This window comes from Polyodon spathula, chromosome 1 (genome assembly GCF_017654505.1).
Source record: "Polyodon spathula isolate WHYD16114869_AA chromosome 1, ASM1765450v1, whole genome shotgun sequence".
Lineage (NCBI taxonomy): Eukaryota > Metazoa > Chordata > Actinopteri > Acipenseriformes > Polyodontidae > Polyodon > Polyodon spathula.
Window position 1 is genome coordinate 96,406,058 of NC_054534.1, and position 19,666 is coordinate 96,425,723.

The following is a 19,666-nucleotide window of genomic DNA, read 5'->3' on the forward strand; positions in this document are numbered from 1 at the left end:
TCATGATGAAAGATTCATATCATATGAATACACACACACACATTTCAAACAAACATACAGCCAATTGAAACTGCAGTTATATATCCCACCACGAATAAAGACTAGGAATCTACTAATAGGAACAGTGTATGTTCAGTATGGATAAACAGTTGGCATTTAATTCAACAACAACACGAAGCAATTTTCTGTGCAGCAGATAAAAAGAATATTATTAAAAGGCCTGCATGTTCCTAAAAAATAGAAAAAATAAGCAACAGTAGGCTCTTTTTCATTTTATTTTCACCCAATCTACTTTATGGAGATTAAATCATTGAATTATGTATAGATGTTTCAGTACAAAGCATTAATAACATGTAATCAAAATGAAGCCATTACCTTTTAATTTATTGTTTAATCATTTCATGAGTTAAATTGAGTGAGGGGAGCTTGCATGGTAAGTATGAGGAGTGTTGAATGGTATAAATAATGTAGGCAAAATGTGCTCTATTGTTTGATTTGGGCTAAATTACATTTTCATAAAAACTGTCCTAACAAGGTACTTTATTTTGCCTATAAATTATACAAAAAGCACAAACCAATAAGTGCCAGCAATATTTGAGGAATAATTTTTCTAAAGATAGAATATATCTTTCCTGCTTTTGTTCTAACAATAGGACTGTTCTGATCTTTCTTATAAAAAAAAAAAAAAACACATTTTTTTCTCTCCTTGGTGAACATTGCCTGCAGTAATCTATACACAGCTTACCTGTCTGCAAAATAGGTGAAAGCAAAATAAGTTACCATGGATACAAGTCCTGCAGCTCAGTTTCTGGAGAGCAGCGGAGGTAGTTGCTGTCAGAAGTGTATATGACAAACATTCAGCATTTGCTGATCCCAAGTCAGTACCATATACTGGGAAAGTATATGATACCAGGATGACCCAGTGGTTGTATTTGTTGAGGAGGTGTACATGATCAATCTTCAGAGGGCAACAATAATACATTCAGCATATACAAGAATGCAAGACATTACCCAGTCAACAAAATAAATGCAAATTTAGAAACAGAAGCTTTACATACAAAAATGCAAAGCTGAAAACAAAATAATTGTATTTAACCATCATTATTGGTTCAATATTTTGCTGGACTCCTGTAAACCGAAACAAAACACCAGCATTTTGTACCAAATGACAACAAGGAAGGTAAGCGACCTGAAGCGACCTGAGGGAATTCAAGTGGTTTAAAAGGCTATTAACCTTTGCCATTGCCCCCCCCCCCCCCCCCCCCCCCCCCCCCCCCCCCCCCCCCCCCCCCCCCCCCCCCCCAGCAATCCCCCCCCCCCCCCCCCCCACCCCCACCCCCCGCCCCCCCCCCCCCCTTCCCCCCCCCCCCCCCGAGCAGTGGATCTGAAAACTTTGAATCGAAAAAAACTGACGATCAAGTTAGTGACTCGATCGGAATTAAACAGCAAACCACTAGTGTGTTCTGATGCCTTTAGTCAAATAACATCCGTCTCATTGCTTTAGCAGTTTTGATGCCCATGAACTGTCAAAACTTCACAGCAGACACAGCAGTCCCTAAAGGTAATGGCTACACAGCAAGCTCATCTGATCATAAAGGGATGAGAAATCAGATATGCCACAATTTAAAACATGATCTAATTACAGGTTTACTTGTCTTGTTTCTATTCCCACTCGACTATGGCGTTGATGTTCAAATGGAATTGCATTCCATACTTTACTTGCACCTGGCACCTGTCTCCTCTTTATCAGGAACCGTGATACCCAGTGGTGAACCCATGTCCCCTAGGTCATTATTTTGTTTCAACTAAAGAATGTGATTTCATACCTTTCTGAAAGCCAGCATGTCTCAGATTACACCTCTTGTTAATTTATTACAGTAAAAGGTGTGGTATGCCCTCCTAGCTGAAACAATAGAATGCCTTTCATTAGCTATTGGAACATCATCACTTAACTCAAATCATTGTGTATCTGAACATCCATTTTGATGTGTATTTGAACATGCTTCTGCTCTTTGTGAATATAGTTTGAAGAGGTTACTCGCAGAGCATAGGCTATCAAGCAGTTGTGCCAGTAATGGTTATTCTATGATACAATACTTTTGTATGAAGGGCAAATACATCTTTTTCAAATTAAATCAAAACATGTTCTCCCTCTGCATGACAAAAGTGTTTCAAGTGGAATTTCTGCATAGTCCCCAGTGCCATCCTGTGGTGGCCCAAACATGCATTTTCATCACTGAATTTGCACCACTCCTATCAATGTTCTTACAATACAGAAAGGATTATACGGACAACATGACCCATATGTCAACCTATTCCTATCCAATTTTAAATAACTTTCGCATAACTGAGGCAGAATTGTTAAAGGAACTAGGAGCTTAAAATAAACAAATCCCCTGGGCCTGATGAGATCCTCCCAATAGTACTCAAAGAAATGAAAGAAGCTATTTACAAACCGCTAACCAAGATCATGCAGCAGTCTCTTGACACAGGGGTTGTACCGACAGACTGGAAAATTGCAATCGTAATACTGATCCACAAAAAGGGAAACAAAACTGAACCAGGTAACTACAGACCAATAAGCCTGACTTCTATTATACTTAAACTTATGAAACAAAGTTAAATTACCTATATGGTAACAGTATCCTGGGAGACAGTCAACATGGTTTTAGGAAAGGGAGATCGTGTCTAACTAACCTGCTGGATTTTTTTGAGGATGCAACATCGATAATGGATAATTGCAAAGCATATGACACGGTTTATTTAGATTTCCAGAAAGCTTTTGACGAAGTCCCACATAAAAGATTAATTCTCAAACTGAACGCAGTTGGGATTCAAGGAAACACATGTACATGGATTAGGGAGTGGTTAACATGTAGAAAACAGAAAGTACTGATTAAAGGAAAAACCTCAGAATGGAGTGTGGTAACCAGTGGAGTATTAGGTCCTCTGCTATTCCTAATCTACATTAATGATTTAAATTCTGGTATAGTAAGCAAACTTGTTAAATTTGCAGACAACACAAAAATAGGAGGAGTGGCAAACACTGTTGCAGCAGCAAAGGTCATTCAAAATGATCTGGACAAGATTTAGAACGTGGCAGACACATGGGAAATTACATTTTAAAAAAAGTGTAAGGTACTGCACGCAGGAAAAAAAAATGTGCATTATAAATATCATATGGGAGATACTGAAATTGAAGAAGGAATCTATGAAAAAGACCTTTGTTGAGTCAGAAATGTCTTAATCGCGGGGAAGCTATAAAAAAGGCCAACAAGATGCTCAGATATATTGTGAAAAGTGTTGAATTTAAATCAAGGGAATTAATGTTAAAACTGTACAATGTATTAGTAAGACCTCATCTTAAATATTGTGTTCAGTTCTGGTCACCTCGCTACAAAAAGGATATTGCTGCTCTAGAAAGAGTGCAAAGAGGAGTGAACAGAATTATTCTGGGTTTAAAAGGCATCTCATATGCAGACAGGCTAAAAGAATTGAATCTGTTCAGTCTTGAACAAAGACAACTACGCGGCGGCCTAATTCAAGCATTCAAAATTCTAAAAGGTATTAAAAATGTCGACCCAAGGGACTTTTTCAGCCTGAAAAAAGAAACAAGCACCAGGGGTCGCAAATGGAGATTAGACAAAGGGGCATTCAGAACAGAAAATAGGAGGCACTTTCTTACACAGAGAATCGTGAGGGTCTGGAACCAACTACCCAGTAATTTTGTTGAAGCTGACACCCTGGGATCCTTCAAGAAGCTGCTTGAAGATATTCTGGGATCAATAAGCTACTAACAACCAAATGAGCAAGATGGGCCGAATGGCCTCCTCTCTCTCGTTAGTAAACTTTCTTATGTTCTTATGTTCTTAACAGTACTCGTTATTTTAAAAAACTGCATTACATTGTATAGGGGTTGGACACAAAAACATACTGGAAATAGACACTTGAGTAAAAGTGTCCTCCTTCTCAGAACTGATCATTTTGTATTCTGCAACTCAATAAGGTTGTCTTACGGGAACCATGTTTTACAATCAGAATACCTCACTTTTCTGATGACCGACTCTTTTGTACAGCGGTATCGGTTCACGCCCGCCCTCCGCCTGCGTGTGGATTGCCTCGCCCTGTGTGAAGAGCCTGCCTGCGGGAACTGAGATCGCTAAAATACCTTCGTCCTCAAGACGACTCCTCGCCACTACATCCTGCAACTCTCCGGGTTACAGAGTAGACCAACTCTGTTTTTCAACAATGACCACATCTCTAGAATAGGTACTACGTTTCAAAGACTAAGATTCTAGCAAAATACAATATTTGTATAGGAAATATCTACATGCAAACCCGAAGTAATAATGCTTCATACAACGTAACACTTTGCTAAGATTAAAACTACAAACAACTATACTTTGATGAACAATTAAAACAAGACTTTAACTGGCATTGTGTTGTGATATTGTGTGCATTTGAAAACAACAACTACGAACATCGGAATCATTTAAACATTGATTGGGTGTATCTACAAGTTTGAAATAACGCTTGTAAAAGAAAACTGTCGTCTTCACTCCAACACAACAGATGTCGCTTAACACCGTCACTGTATGTAATGTGCACGAATTCTGCGTGCACGTGTACTTAACCATATGGAAGCCTACGCGCTTATGAAAATGTTTGTTTAAATGTTTTATTCCTGCTTTTGTCTAAACTTATAATTCTGGTACCATGAGTTCTACATTCTACTTACTATTGTGAGCCTTAATAAACGTAATAATTTGTATCTGTTGAGTTTCTTTTTGCTTGTTATGGAGTGCTAAAGTAAGCATTTACGATTTATTTGAGTTCCTTAAACCTCTAAGAGAGAGAGACAGACAGACAGACAGAGAGAAAGTCAGAGAGAGAGCGGCATTTATAATGCGCTTGGAGTACTTTCTTTACAAACAATCCATTCATTAAGGCTGTAGTTACCAGTTAACCTCTCTTAGCCTCATATTTCTTCATATTTTGTTCATAGTTGTTTTGATATATTTGAAAAATCTAATAATGGAATTATACGATTAATTTTATAAGAAGTATTACATTTGAGAAGGACTAAAACCCCAGTTTTGTATTTAAATATTAAAATCACATAATGGAGGTGGAGTCCTGTATATTATGAAATTAATATTAACTAATATTTTTGTATTATTACCAACATAGTGGGGAATACCCTGGGATACCGATGTATTAACGTTAAATATTACAGTATATAAGCTAGCAGAAACTAAATATTTTACATGTAGGGCCCTATTAATTACAAGTTCAAAAACAATGGACGTTGCCCCTGCACTGGCTGCTAAATATGGCCTGTATGCACCTAAAACTTCTTTATTGTAATAGCAAGCAAAAAGAAGTTTCTGCAAATACTTCACCCTCCAGGTCATGTGGACAACCCCTTGCACAAAACAAGGTTTAGTCTTCTATCAAGCTTCTGGACATCCCTGCACATGGAAGCAGTATTGATTGCTTCAGACTCTATCTGAAGTGTTTACACAAACAATTTGTCTGCTGTAGCACGAAAGTGTCCTAATCTGATACCGTAGCGAGCGAAGGACTGCATCAAACCATGCCACTGTTTGGGACTGTGATACATAGAAAGATTGATAAAGTAAATGATCAAAACAAGTGTGTGCACATGGTCACCTTGCCATAATCATAATACAAGCCACAGTTTTGCGTTCTTTCTGCTTCAGTGCAACTCTGAGACTCCAAGCTCTGGTGTCTGCAGGCTGATATTAAATGGTCAGACAGGCACATCTGAATGTAAAATCTGCATCTCTGGAGTCCAGTGACAGCAGAGCAGCAGATGTAGTCACCTGACTCTCAATTCTGTTTTAAACAAACAGCCCTTGAAAGGACAGGACAGAGCGGGCAAGTCAAAGGAAAGCCATATGTGTTTAGATGTATATACTGTAATTTACACAGCTGTTAGAATTTTTGTTTGGCGTTCACTTTGCTTGCAGATGGGTGCAGGAAATAAATCGACTACATGGCACTTAATTATTCAAGCCATTTGATGGAGGAAAGGGTTATGAAATCAGCAGAAAGCTGTATATTATTTTCAATTAAGATTGTTTCATTGCATGTAAATTGAGATTTTCACTTCAATAAGGCACTTATTATTTGGAAAAGGATAAGTCACCTGGGACTACTATGGAAATGAGACATTTCTCTTTCTTTCTTGGGGTTAATTATTAAATAAATAAATAAATAAATAAATAAATAAAAAACAAATCCGTGAACAGCGATCTGGACTATAAATAGGACAGCTGATTCCAGGCTATTATGCATGATTTGCTGGCATACCTCTACTCCATGTTTCACATCGGTGTTTGCTCTGACATAATTTATTAGATATTATATGTGAAATCCTGGAGTCAGCTTCTATACTTACCAGGTACATAGTTTAGATTTGTGTGCTGTCTCAGCGGGGTTGCAGTCAATTCCTGTTTTTTAATTCCTATTCCTTTTTAATCAATTGCAACACATCATTGATCAAACCTACAATTCGCAGTACGGTATTCTGTTAAAATGAGCTTCTCATAGTGGCAACAAATTACTTAAATTGAAGGCACTGGTCGTCAATTAAATTGGCTTTAAATTAAAGCAGTTGAACAAATCACAATTATTACTGTATGTCTCTGAAATAGCAATTTCAATTCATTCAAAGGAATTGCAATTTGGAATTGATTTTGAAAAGGAAACTGAATTGAAAAACAGGAATTGACCCCAACTTCGTGTCTCAGTTCTTGAACATGGGGTTACGCACTATGTGGTAGACATTATAAATGTGACCTGAAATGCCTCTGTGAAGCCCTGCTGGATGCAAAACAGCAGTGATGTCAAAACAGCTAGTGTTTTGTTCTCTTTGAACCCTGGTGACCAAAGCTCAGTGCAGCAACACAAATGACAATGCAAATGCAGCAACAAATAAACATTTACTTGCAGCAAGAAAAAGTAGAATGAAAAAATAGCTCCATTCAAACAGGCACAGAGAGTTATGAACATATAAATAAATCTAATAAAATAAACACATATAACCTTACCTCAGGAAAAACAGTAAATAGCACATCCATAGTACCCAGGAGCATTTGGCTTTGAATATGAATGTACTGTACACTCAGGGGTAGTAAGCAAGAAACACATTTAAGGCATACGGTGCTGTAGTATATCAGATAATAATCTTAATAGAAGATAGGAAAGCCCATTAAAAATAAATAGTGTTATTGTCTGCCCTGCATAACAAATGAATGCCTTTCAGGAGAAAACGAATGAACCCTCCCAGGTTTCCAATAAACTTGGGTAATACGTATAGTTCTTAAGCACCTCCTCATCATGCAGGGATGGATTTATAACGCATTACTGCGTCTTTGGAGTTAGTTATTGCTGCAAGAGAAACTTTACATCATGACTTAAAAATAAATAAATAAATAATAAAATAGTAATGAAAAAGAACATGAATGCATATTGGAGCCAGGAGCTAGGAACTGGAAACACAAACCAGGGTTGGGGTCAATTCCTGTTTTTCAATTCCAATTCTAATTCCTTTGAAGGAACTGGAATTGATATTTTAGAGGCATATTTGTTGTGATTGCTCAACTGCTTTCATTTGAAGCCAATTTAATTGTTTTCCAGTGACTTCAGTTTAAGTAATTTGTTGCCACTGTGCGACGCTCATTTAACAAATAATGCTAATTGCAATTTGGCTTAATGACGTGTCTAAATTGATTAAAAGGGAATTGGAATTGAAATTGGGGATTAAAAAAAAAAAAAAAAAGAATTGGGACTGAAAAACAGAAATTGACCCCAATCTTGCCACAAACTAAGCCTTTTACAAGATTATGTGGGGGTTTACTCAAGCACAGACTCTACGCTAACTGTTTGGAAATCAGTCATGTGGGCTCTTTTCTGACGGTGCAATCTTAGTTGCCAAGCATTACCGCATCCGCTTGTTCTCGGAAGGACCTCAAACCTGCAGCTCAGGGCTTGTTAAACGCAATGTATCTTTCCCTTCTGCCCATCCGTAGGAGATCCATTAACATGAATCAATGACAGAATTTCTAAAGAAAAATCTCATCATGACCCCGAGGTATTTTACACATGCCCTGTCATCCTAATTGTATCAATCAAGTGAAAATGGCATAGTGCGATATAACCCAGTCTAATCTGCACATTTTGTGACACAACTATAAATACAGAAGTTATTTGTCTTCATAATTGTTTTGTTACAATCCATTAAAATCTGACAAAAGTTTAATCTAATGCATTAAAACTTCAGCAGTGTCAGCACACTGTTATCTCTGCTCCACCATCTTACACAATTACAATGCAGTATACTGAACAGTGAATACTACAATATTTGTAGTTGCCTAAACTAAAGTAGCTCTTTTTCCATAAAGTGGATAAACTCTATATGATCGTTGCACAAACATTTTCAGACTTGCGTTGGATGTCAGCTACAGTATAAGTAGGGGTCTACCTCAGTCGTGATTTCACAGAAATCAGAAAATTGAGGGGTCACCGCGAAATTCACCTCTTTTAGGAGCCAATGCATACCGGACAAGCACAGAGAAAGAAAGAAAAAAGAAACCTTATTTAAATGAACTACTGCACAATGCAAGCAACACAATCTATGTATCTTCCCTCTGTAGACAGGATTTTTTTTTAATTTCTTCGCCGTCCTGTGTACATTGCACTTAAGCAAAAAACAAAGAAACATAAAAAGTTTACAAATAACATTTACAAAAAAAAAATTCTCCAAAGCAGTTAACATTCTTGTTTACTATTCAAATGACAAGAATGTTTTAATCAGCCTATCAGTGCATCTGTACTGGCTTTTCTGTGACCTGTACAGTGCAGTAGGGGTGGGACAAAGTCAGTGCTGCATTGTTTTGATTTAGGTTGCTAAAATCTAGTTTTCAGCATTGGAGACCACAAATCAACAAAAAGGAAAATAAGCAAAGTATATTTCGGCTGATGATCGTGTCAAGATATTTCCCAAAGAAACTGTGCATGCAGATGTAGGGAATTCTTTTGCACATCTTGTAATGTATCTTTGGAGAAAATGCGATCAAATCGCTATTTAGCATCAGAATCACATATTAAATGAAAGGCTACTACAGAGACTGCAGGAACAGAATGTAAAATAAACAGCTTTCAGAAAACAAACTGGAAAGTCAGTGCAGATAAGAAGTATTCCTCTTGTTTGTAGTCAAGTTAAATCAGCACTACATGTACGATCTAGCACAGCCACCTCGCTTCAAACAACCTCATGCTTACTTTTTAAACACAGTTAGAATTGTACACCTGAATAGGCAAGTTTTCTTTGTTTTGATTCGGTACTAATAAAATAAATTATTGGATGGGCCAAATAAAATGACAACCAACATGCTGCATCTATTTCCTTTATTAAAGAATGCCCTTGGGTAACTGAGTTGTGGGACTGTTTCTAGTCGATTTCTAAATTTGAAAAACTTGGCAAAGCTTTGCCTTACACTTCCAACCAATTCAGTGGATGCACAACGTGCAGTCTCAATGTATGGGCAAGTCCACATCAGACAGAGAATGTCAACAGCAACTGCTGAGGGATGTTACACGCTTGCCTTTAACAAATGACAGCACTCTGTTGTAATAAGGAAGTACCAGTATTTTTAGGCTTTTACAGTGCTCTGAAATATTGTCTACTTAGGTTTATTTAATGTTTAAACAGGTCTGCGAAATGTCAGCGAATTTCTAATTTTACTCCATAACCTACCCGCAAAAAATACATACATTTACCACAATTTAAGTAGACCCCTAAGTATAAGCCACAGGAACTGAACCAGAGATTTCCAAAGATTCACAGACAAGCAATTAGCCTGGGCTTCAACTCTGGAAAACATGTTTCATACACCACTTACCTCAGCCAGTGCTCATTAAGAAGCAGGGAAACGTTATCGGGGAGCCTGCAATGGAGCTCTCTCAAAGCCAGTGCAACACAGGTAATGCAAATTCACTAGCCTAAATAAGCTCTTCAGCTCTAACCTCTGCTCATCTTCATAAAATAATATGTTTGTACCTAAATACACTGTATGAACGTTTAAACACCTTGGTTACATGTACTGTAATATGCAAGTTGAATCAGCAGAGGGATTCTGTAATAACACACAGAGTTAAAATGCAGCTGGCATGCGGGTGGGCAACAGAAACTAAAACATTTATATAAAAAATAAACATAACTGCCACATAGCCAACGTTAGATGCAATTTAAAAGTTTTGTATGGCGCAACAAGGAAGGGGTAGTGCCTTCAATGCTTTATGGTACTAAACCTTTTTTCCAAAAAGGTGCAATTTCTGTGACTTCAGAGCCGTGCACGGGGCCACTTAAATCACTGGTGTGTTCAGGCTCCAAATGGAATTCAATCACCCCTCAAATCAATACTATGCTGTGTGACCTACATGTCCAGCATTATAACCACTAAAAGCTTCAGCTAAACTGCTGACTGGCAATATTTGCAGACAATATATATTCAAACACCACTCCTTTCTTAAAAAGCTGATCTGCAGAAACAGTTTTGATAATATATTACAAATATGCCAAGAGATCTGTTGTAATTTAAGTGAAAGGGTTTCCCATGACAAGTCCCATCCCTCTATGCAGGGGCCATTACTTTCTGTAGGGAAGTAGGTGTCAAGAATCTCGTCTAGTATGGAGCCCAAATAGACGTTTCAAGACTGGGTTGATATAGATTTATAGTTAAATACTTTCACGGATATCCGCGTGCTGAATGCAGTGTTTTGCACAGCAGTCCTATCAATATGACGTGAACCCACAGCAGTGCTGTAATAGTCCATGTGATGAGCACCTGTCTCTTTCATCAAGTCAGACCTGAAAGACAATCTTCATCAATGCAGCCTTACCTGCTCCATCACTAGAAATAAACCTTTCATCACAGAAAAACAACAAGCAGTACAATATTGAATACCACAGGTCTGAAGACTGAGTTGTATGAATAATTCACGCAGGCTGGTGAACAACGTGACATGCTTTGCACTGCAGGAATTCATTAAAAAGGAACCCACTCCCTTGACATCCATTTTTATTAACTGAATTTGTTACAGATACAATATCGGAGACTACCACCTTATTATCCACATCCACAAGCTTATATAGTTGTATTGGATTAGATTGGATAGGAGCACCCTAAACTATTTACTGTTTCTATACACTGATATAACAAAATAATAGTTCTACTGTTATCAGCAAACACATTCACATTCTGAATGTGAAAACTACTTACAATTAGTAAACTCTGTACATATTTTTTTCCCCTGTATAAGGAGGACAGAACAAAAAAGAAAAAAAAATCACATGATGTACTCTTAAAAATCCCCCATCACCAAATCATCCGTTACCATGGCACAGCTGAGCAGAACTGTGAACACATGAGACTAAACCAGTCTGAATGTTTCAGTTTTATTCATGCCAGCAGATAAAGATGGGGCCCACTGCACAAACAAGAATCCTAGGAAGGGAAGCTAGAACTACTATGGAAACAGACCAACAGTAATGATGGATTACTATCTCAGTGAGAAGGAAGAACTCAGCATCAAATATCCAGGGATATTTTAAGACCTGCACAGAGGGTAAAGCAGATCTTTAAGCTTTGTTATTTCTATTTGGTAAGTTATTGTAGCTAAATTTGAACTGTTACTAATCTCTTTGTGTTGGTATTATTTTAATAACCTCAGCCCGTGATAATACAGCAAAAGGACATGAAGACATCCACTATGCTAGCCAGTATACTATCTGACTATGAGATGGTTAACTACAATGTTGTTTGGATGGCCATTATCCTTCTTCCCAAAAATGAGAATCACTACAGCCAACAATGACCTGAATCTGTTTTTACACATACGTACTACAACACTGTAATCTTTGTTTATAGCAGATTGTTCATGTTTTCAATGATCTTGGAAGTCATTACAGTCAATGACTTTTTATTGTATTTCGAACACACACACACACACACACTCATGACTTTTATGACCATCAACCCCATCTCTCAGGGCCCCTCGGTGTTGTAGGAGCTGTGCAGTTTCTGTAAACTAGTGCCATTTAGCGGTCTTCCTTTTCAATATTGCCTATGGAGAATGAGCAAGTCTTCTTTTAAACAAGCTTCACAATGGTTAGGAATCATGTCTATGACCAAGGCTAAGTCGTCAGTGTAATGCAGTTTAATTCAATAGTAAACTATTTTAGGACTTAAATGAAGACTGAATTGGTTTAATTAAATAATTTAAGACATAGCTGCCTGGAAGACCCTTGTTCCCGATCTAATAGCACTGACTTTGAAGCCCGTCATTGTGCTTCTCTTATACACATTTCATTCATCAGCTTATCTCAGACTGCTTGGCTATTAACTCACCGGTGCTACTGAGCTATACCTATATATAGTGACAATCAGCTTACAGGTTTTTTTCACGGTTAGACAAACCTCAATCCACCTTCCTTTTTTTAATCTGGCAATTATCCATCTATATTCACTCTTTAATGCTAAACATAATCATATAGTGGCTGACTACATAGTGCATATAAAACGGTAGATTTTCATGAAGTTACTGGTCTCACTATAAAGCAGCTTGCAGACTCTCTTTTTTTGCTGACTCGCTGCATCATTAGTAATCTGCTCAGGCCCACTACTGCAGACATGTATTACTTGTACAATCAAGATTTTCTTTCCCCTCTCCTGTCTTGATACATAACTAAACTGCATACTATTTATTTTTATTAAAATGTTACCAGTATTAACTGAAATAGAAATCCCAATTATTCTGTTTCATGTTCAATAACCTGCAAAACTGCGGAGGACAAAACATCCGACCCAGACTCTTAATCTACACTTGTCACCGGAACTTCGGAAGAGAGACCAGACTTCAACTTTACTACTAGAAATATACAATGTGCTTGCCTTTTAATTATCCTTTTGACAGCTTTTATCCTTTTTTCACAGAGATAAAAAAAAAAACAACTAAGGCAACCCTTATAAGCCTGGGATGAATCCACCAAGAAGTACATAAGTAGAACTAAAAGAGCTGCCTCCAGGCCATCTAAATCAGAAATGTCATCAAAGAGAACTGATAAGAAGGTACCTAAAACTTTCTATTAGAGTACAGTACATTTAAGCTCGCTCTATTTCCAAAGGTTAAGCCTACCGCTTCAATCGGATTTGATGCAGAGATGCACATGCACAGGGATTGGTCTCACGTAATATCCAAGACCATGTATTAATATTCAGCAGTGTAACAAATGGAAGAGCCAGTACTGGAATTGACACCTCCATATGAAAAAAAACCCCACTATACTATTCTATACTACTGCCAAAAGAATACTATAGATCCCAAGATCACATATTTACAAATACAGTACATAAAGACTATGCATTCGTTACAGAACTGAATACCCACTGGACGATAGGTGTGTTTAGAGTAAGGTATAGAGAACAAGTGAGGAGGAGCTGTTATGCCATTGCTTGTACTGTATAGTTATATAACCCCACAATATACAATAGCTCATAGATAACTGGTACTGCATGCACAACACAGGAATACACACAGTAGCTTTTAGTTTTTCATGTCCTTTTAACTTTCACACAAGTCCCAAATTAAAAGTTATTACTCAGTCTCATTGTGGGTTAATTTTGCTATTTGCAGGTACTGGCGTTTTATTTTCTTAAGACTACTCTTGCAACCTATTTAACTACTGTATTTATAATTGCTAAAACAAAAAGTACAATACAACTGTATGTAAAAACACAAGCAAATCACAGAAATGCATCCTTTCATTTTGAGTACTCATAAAATCTAATGTTCTTCATTAAAGTTATCCAAGTAACCAAGGACAGCTCATTCCAGAAGGCTATACTCAATTAGGCTAATACAGTCTTCATAGGGGTGTATGGACTACGATTACACACTACTGCCAACTGATACATGCTGAAAAGCACCAACACCACTAAACAAACAAACAAATAAACAAATAAGACATACAGATAGAGACAGCAATGAAACAGTTAACCATGTCACAAAGACAACTTTGTAACACTACCTTCAGTCACATAGTTGTGGTCTCGGAGAAAGCTGTGGTTGATTTTCCGGGTGTCAATGTCCTCGCCCATTTACAGCAGGATTACTCAGCATGCCCATCCGCAGTGGACTGATCGAATCCGTACGCTTCCTCACAGGAGCACCATCCATGCTGCCACTGCCTAGCAGAGGCGGAGAATAGCCAGGGGTTTGGAGCGCAGCATAATGAGAGCCAAAGAGAGCGATGTGGCACAGATTTGGAATTTAAGAGCAAATTTTAAAAACGGTCTGGCAGGTAAAAGAGGACAACACCACAGGCAAACACTCGCACACACACACACACACACACACACACACACAAACACACGCGCACATACAAACACAAAAGCTCAGCTTTAAAAGCAAAGGGAGGGGGTAAATAAAAATAAATAAAACCCCAGCAGGCGGTGGTCCCTTGTGTTTTCTTGTGGAGCTGCCGCAGCAGTCCCCCCTCCCCTGCAGTTAGAAGAACAAACCAGTCCTTTAGTCAGGTACTCCTCAAACAAGCCCCCATGCAGTGGCGACTCGGTACGTTCACTGCTCAGGAATCTCAATAGATTCCTGCTGGATAGAATGCAGATAATAATGAGCGTGCCTGCCTGCTTGCTTGAGTGCTTGTCTGCTTGCTTGCTTGTTTGCTGCTACAGTAAGACAGTGTGTGTGTGTGTGTGTGTGTGTGTGAGTGAAAGAGAGAGAGAGAGAGAGGGAGGGAGAGGGAGTGTTTGAACAGATACTACTGTTGCCTGCCACAGCCACACTACTGTCATTCGTCTGTGCTGCATCAGGGTTAGCTCCTCCCAGCTAAATCAGCCTCTAGTCATGATCTGCATTTCAAGAGACTGCAGGTGATTAAAGCTAGGGTCCGGGATATACAAACAGCCGAGGAGAAGAAATCTGAACAGCTCTGGTTTGACAGATACACTTACCTAATGAGCTGCTTATGACAGAGTCCTCACCTAACCTAAAACATTATTTATTTATTTATTTATAATTAAATTGACTTTGCACTATCAATCTGCATATGGTGAAGCAAAATGAAGGTGTGAATGGTTACAATCTGAAAATATGTGATTTCTCAAGGTAGGTTTGCCTTGTAGAGCAGAGACTCAAACAAAGATGCCCCCATGTAAGGTAATTGGACATAAAAGCAACAATTGACATCAATCAAATCAGTCAATATTTATTTTATATAGCACCTTTCATAGTGGACCACCACAAAGCATTTGTCTATGGTACACTTCCAACTCCCTCACATAAGAATATGCTACTGGATTTTAAAGCTGTCTACTGTCATGTTCGATTTTAAACTAAAATATGCAGAGTTATTATGAAATATGCAACACCATCAAATAAAAACAGGTTTTCCCTGCAGTCATTGGATACTGGATTAGTATTTTACTGGTCATTAGTTAACAAGTCAGTTCATGGCTCAATCTCCCAGCTATTGCCCTTCATTTAGAACATAAGGAAGTTTACAAAACGAGAGGAGGCCATTCGGCCCATCTTGCTCGTTTGGTTGTTAGTAGCTTATTGATCCTAGAATCTCATCAAGCAGCTTCTTGAAGGTTCCCAGGGTGTCAGCATCAACAATATTACTGGGGAGTTGGTTCCAGACTCGCACAATTCTCTGTATAAAAAAGTGCCCCCTATTTTTTGTTCTGAATGCCCCTGAGTTGTTTAGACAAATCTATTCCACAGTATATTTTCCAAAGGCTTTAAATAATTGCAACTGTGCACCGGCTGTCAAAAACAGTACTGTGAAATGCTAAACATTCCCAAAGTCTTAATAGCAATGACTTTGAAAAGTATAAAGCTGTTTTTAAAAACAGCATGGTATCCACAATAATAAGCTGTGCTGTTCTATTCATGTGATTGTGCTGAAAATAATTTGCTGCCATTTTAAAACCAACAACCCATTTTGTTAAAATCACAACAATGTGAGTAACCCAGATTTCGGAGCTGTGAATGGGTAATGCAAACAGTACTGCATTATTGCCAATAACCTTGAGGTCGCTCTAGTTACTGCTTCAATAGCACGTACTGTAGAATTTATTTTTCTCTCAGTTTATTTGCAGGCTCAGGTACTGTGCTGTTTTGTAATCTGACGTAAGGATTACTGATGAGGAGGTTTATTTATTTTTCTGTTGATGACAGAAGGCTGTTCTGTGAGCTGATAGACTTGGCTTGAGGTGAAGTGAACTAGGAGACTAGCTGGAAAGGAGGGGAGCAGCTCTTCGTGGACTGACAGCTCTGGGAACCCACAGACATTACTTCCTCCCCCAGTCAGCTTGTCATGTTCCATGCACTTCCCAGGAGACAGCAAAGTTTTTAAGCAATTAAGTAATTAAGCAAAGACGCGTACTGTTATTTAATATTGTAGCGTTTTGGGGGTTCAAAGTGATGGAGGCTGAAACAGGTGTAATTTTCAAAAGGCTTAAGCAGAATTTATTTGACCCCAGCCTTGGGCCCGCCCCCACATAAGCACAGGACCTCAGATGCACTTTTGCACCCAAACGTCCATCCACTAACCCTCCCCCTTCCCCTGGGGCCATCACAATATGCTCTATAAGGAACTTCACTGAAAGTGATTATCACTATTTAAAAAAAAATACAAAAAACACACAAAATTACACTAGTGCTTATGGAAGAAAACTTTCAATATTTATTTCTTATTATTCAATCTGTCACCCACAGCTATAACTACAACACTGGAACTCTTAATTTCAGAAACAGGTGTTTACAGAATGAAGGATAGGCTCTGCCAAGAACCAGTTATATATGCAGATATACCATAATAAACAAACATAAATCTTGTAAAATCAGAAATTTCCAACATCCACTAAATTCTATTTCAGTCTATAGCTGTTCAGAAGAAAAATGAGATTCTAACCCTTTGTTGTAGAGCCATGTGTGAAGTGTTTTTCTTTGCTGCTTCCCTGAATATGCCTTTTTGCTACAGAGCAGTCATATGCTATGTTTTCAGGAATCCTGGCAAATACGTCATCGCTTTGCACACTCACCCAGCTTCACTACACATGGACATGTCGCTGCACATGAGCAAAGGTGTCTTTGTAATAATCTCTGAAAGCCAAAGAAACACTGCGTGGCTCCAGTGGGAAAGGCAACAACAAGTTCACTGCCTCAGAATTCCCAAATTTCAGTCTTGGCCCCCCATTAATAGCTTAGTTGTCAGGGGGACTGGCCATTAGGCAGCGCTGCAGATTGATCTGTATGCTGCCAAACAGGACATACAAGTGTGCATCAGTCTGAAAGCACGCAAATTTTAGAAGTATCTTGCGCAAACTCAGGATTGTGGAACCAACACAATAAGAAGTGGTGTTAAAAATGTAACAGATTTTGCCTGGGACCATGCAAAGAGGATGTAGAATAAAACACGCACCCCCCCCCCTCCCCCCAGTTTTTATAAAACGGCACAAAAAAACCTATAAATTCAATGGAAGAAAGCATCATAAATAAATATTTTTCAGAAATACGAGATTCATCTGTAAAATCATTTTTGTTTTTCGAAATGTTCATTGTTTACTTAACGCATAAACCGGATGCACGTACCTTTAAGGCAACTGCAAAGTATATTGATGATGATGATGATGATGATGATGATGATAACAGACTAACTGCTTCTCCGGCAAGTCCAAGTGATAGTTACAGTACAGGGTGTGAAGTAATGAGCTATTCCTCATTCAAAGAAAAGCTGCATTTTCATAAGAGGCAATGAGAAAGAGCAAGTATCCAACACAAGGTCAAATAAATGTGCTTACATGGTTTTAATTTCTGTTGGCTTCCTTTTAATAAAGAAACATATGAATAATATGAATTATTACGAAGTATCTGATTTCACTCTATCTGAAGAGTGTTGCATGCCTATTTATCTTTGGCCACCACCTTACTAAAAAGGTTGTCGCAGCAGGGAAGAAAAGACCTTATAAAACCTTCCAAATTGAACTGAAACATTATTATGTTTTTTTATCTTTATGACCTGAAGATTCAATTTTTTTTTTTTTTAAATGGCTAAGCTACAGTGGATGCGAGTAACCTAGCAACCAGTTATAAATCAGCAGAACATGCTGGAATTTGGAAGCAGATGTAATTGACTCAGACTCAGAAGGGTTGTATACCTTTTTCCTCAAATATACAGCAGGTTCCTCTTGTTAGCCACTGCTACCTTTCTAAATAAAGATTTTGGAATTAGCAACAAATGCTTGTAGTAATAGAATACCCTTCTGCTTTCTGATTTTCTTACAAGAGAATGAAAAACATGTATCCATTATTTAAATACAAAATCATCTGAACTTCTTTGGGTGGCTTGAATGCATGTTATTCTGCCATAATGAAATACCATCATTATTATATATATATATATATATATATATATATATATATATATATATATATATATATATATATATATATATAAAAAAAATGATTTAGTACTGTCAGACAATCAGCTTCCAGCTCTAGCAGGCTCTAATAGACGATTTATGCCCTCTAGAAAGTCTCTGCACCAACTTTGAATCAAATTTAAAATAAATTTGTGGATACCAGCTTTCTTTTAAATTACATTAAATACCACCCTAAAATGCCTCCTAACCCACCATGTTTCTACCGTCAGCGAAAGACTCTCTCTCCTGAAAATGCTGCTACAAAACCTACTTGGTATACCTACAAACCACTGGGGTCTACAATATGCTCGGCTGTATCCTCTAAAGAAGACTAAAAACCAACCAATCAAGCAGTGAATCCTGTTCCTGTCACTACCACAAAAGCCAAATGATGCTCCAATAACAAGCAGTTCTGACTCCATCGTGCACGGACTGTTCAGTAATTACTCTGTTCATTTCTCAGGCAATGTCTAAATTACAAATAGGGGTTTAAAATCCTAACAAGGTTAATAAAGATGTTTTATTAAATAAAAACTCATTGTTTTTCTCTTTGTATGCATGTCATCCTTGTGTTTTTTTTTTTTTTTTTTTTTTTAAAGTTTGGGACTATTTTCTTAGAACGTCTTACTCAGTGGAAAGGTACCTGACAAATCAGAACAAAGTAAATCTAGGTTTTAAGTTTTTTTTTTTTTTTTTCCTTACAGAAAACAATAATAAAAATAATTTTCTAACAGCAATAGTGCCCTCTCGATGATGGCTCTACCGTGTGACAGCTGACCTTGACTTTCATTAGTGCCCTCGCCTTCGGTAGTAGCCATCATCAACATGCACGATCACTTAAATATAACATATGTAGAACTTTTTGCTGAACTTCCCCCCTTATATTATATATCATACAGTGTATGCACAAGAACAGCAATATGCATTGAAACACAAAACATTTTATTTTTCTTATTTATTATATATACACAACGTTTTGATGTATTTCACTGAAGGCGCTTTATAAATCCCTATTGTATTTTATCAATTTATCAACTATACCAAAGCAAGACCAGAACATTTGCATTGCAAGGTCTTTGTCACTCTACTGTTGAAATAACTGCACCAGTAGCTCAAATTGCAATGACAGCTAT

At 37.8% G+C, this 19,666-nt stretch overlaps 1 protein-coding gene across 3 annotated transcripts in view; it reads right to left on the minus strand.

Moving 5' to 3' along the window:
* LOC121324762 (serine/threonine-protein phosphatase 2A 55 kDa regulatory subunit B gamma isoform) overlaps positions 1-19,666 on the minus strand; it is a 111,687-nt gene that overhangs the window by 68,066 nt on the left and 23,955 nt on the right. Inside the window, exon 1 of one of the 3 annotated variants that reach the window (XM_041266940.1) lies at positions 14,117-14,794. The exons of 1 other annotated variant lie outside the window; for it this stretch is intronic. In XM_041266940.1, coding sequence (XP_041122874.1) covers positions 14,117-14,186 — 70 coding nt within the window. In that variant the 5' untranslated portion in view covers positions 14,187-14,794. Of the gene's footprint in view, positions 1-14,116; positions 14,795-19,666 lie in introns of those variants that run through there. One more of the 3 variants, XM_041266931.1, reaches the window with a different exon arrangement.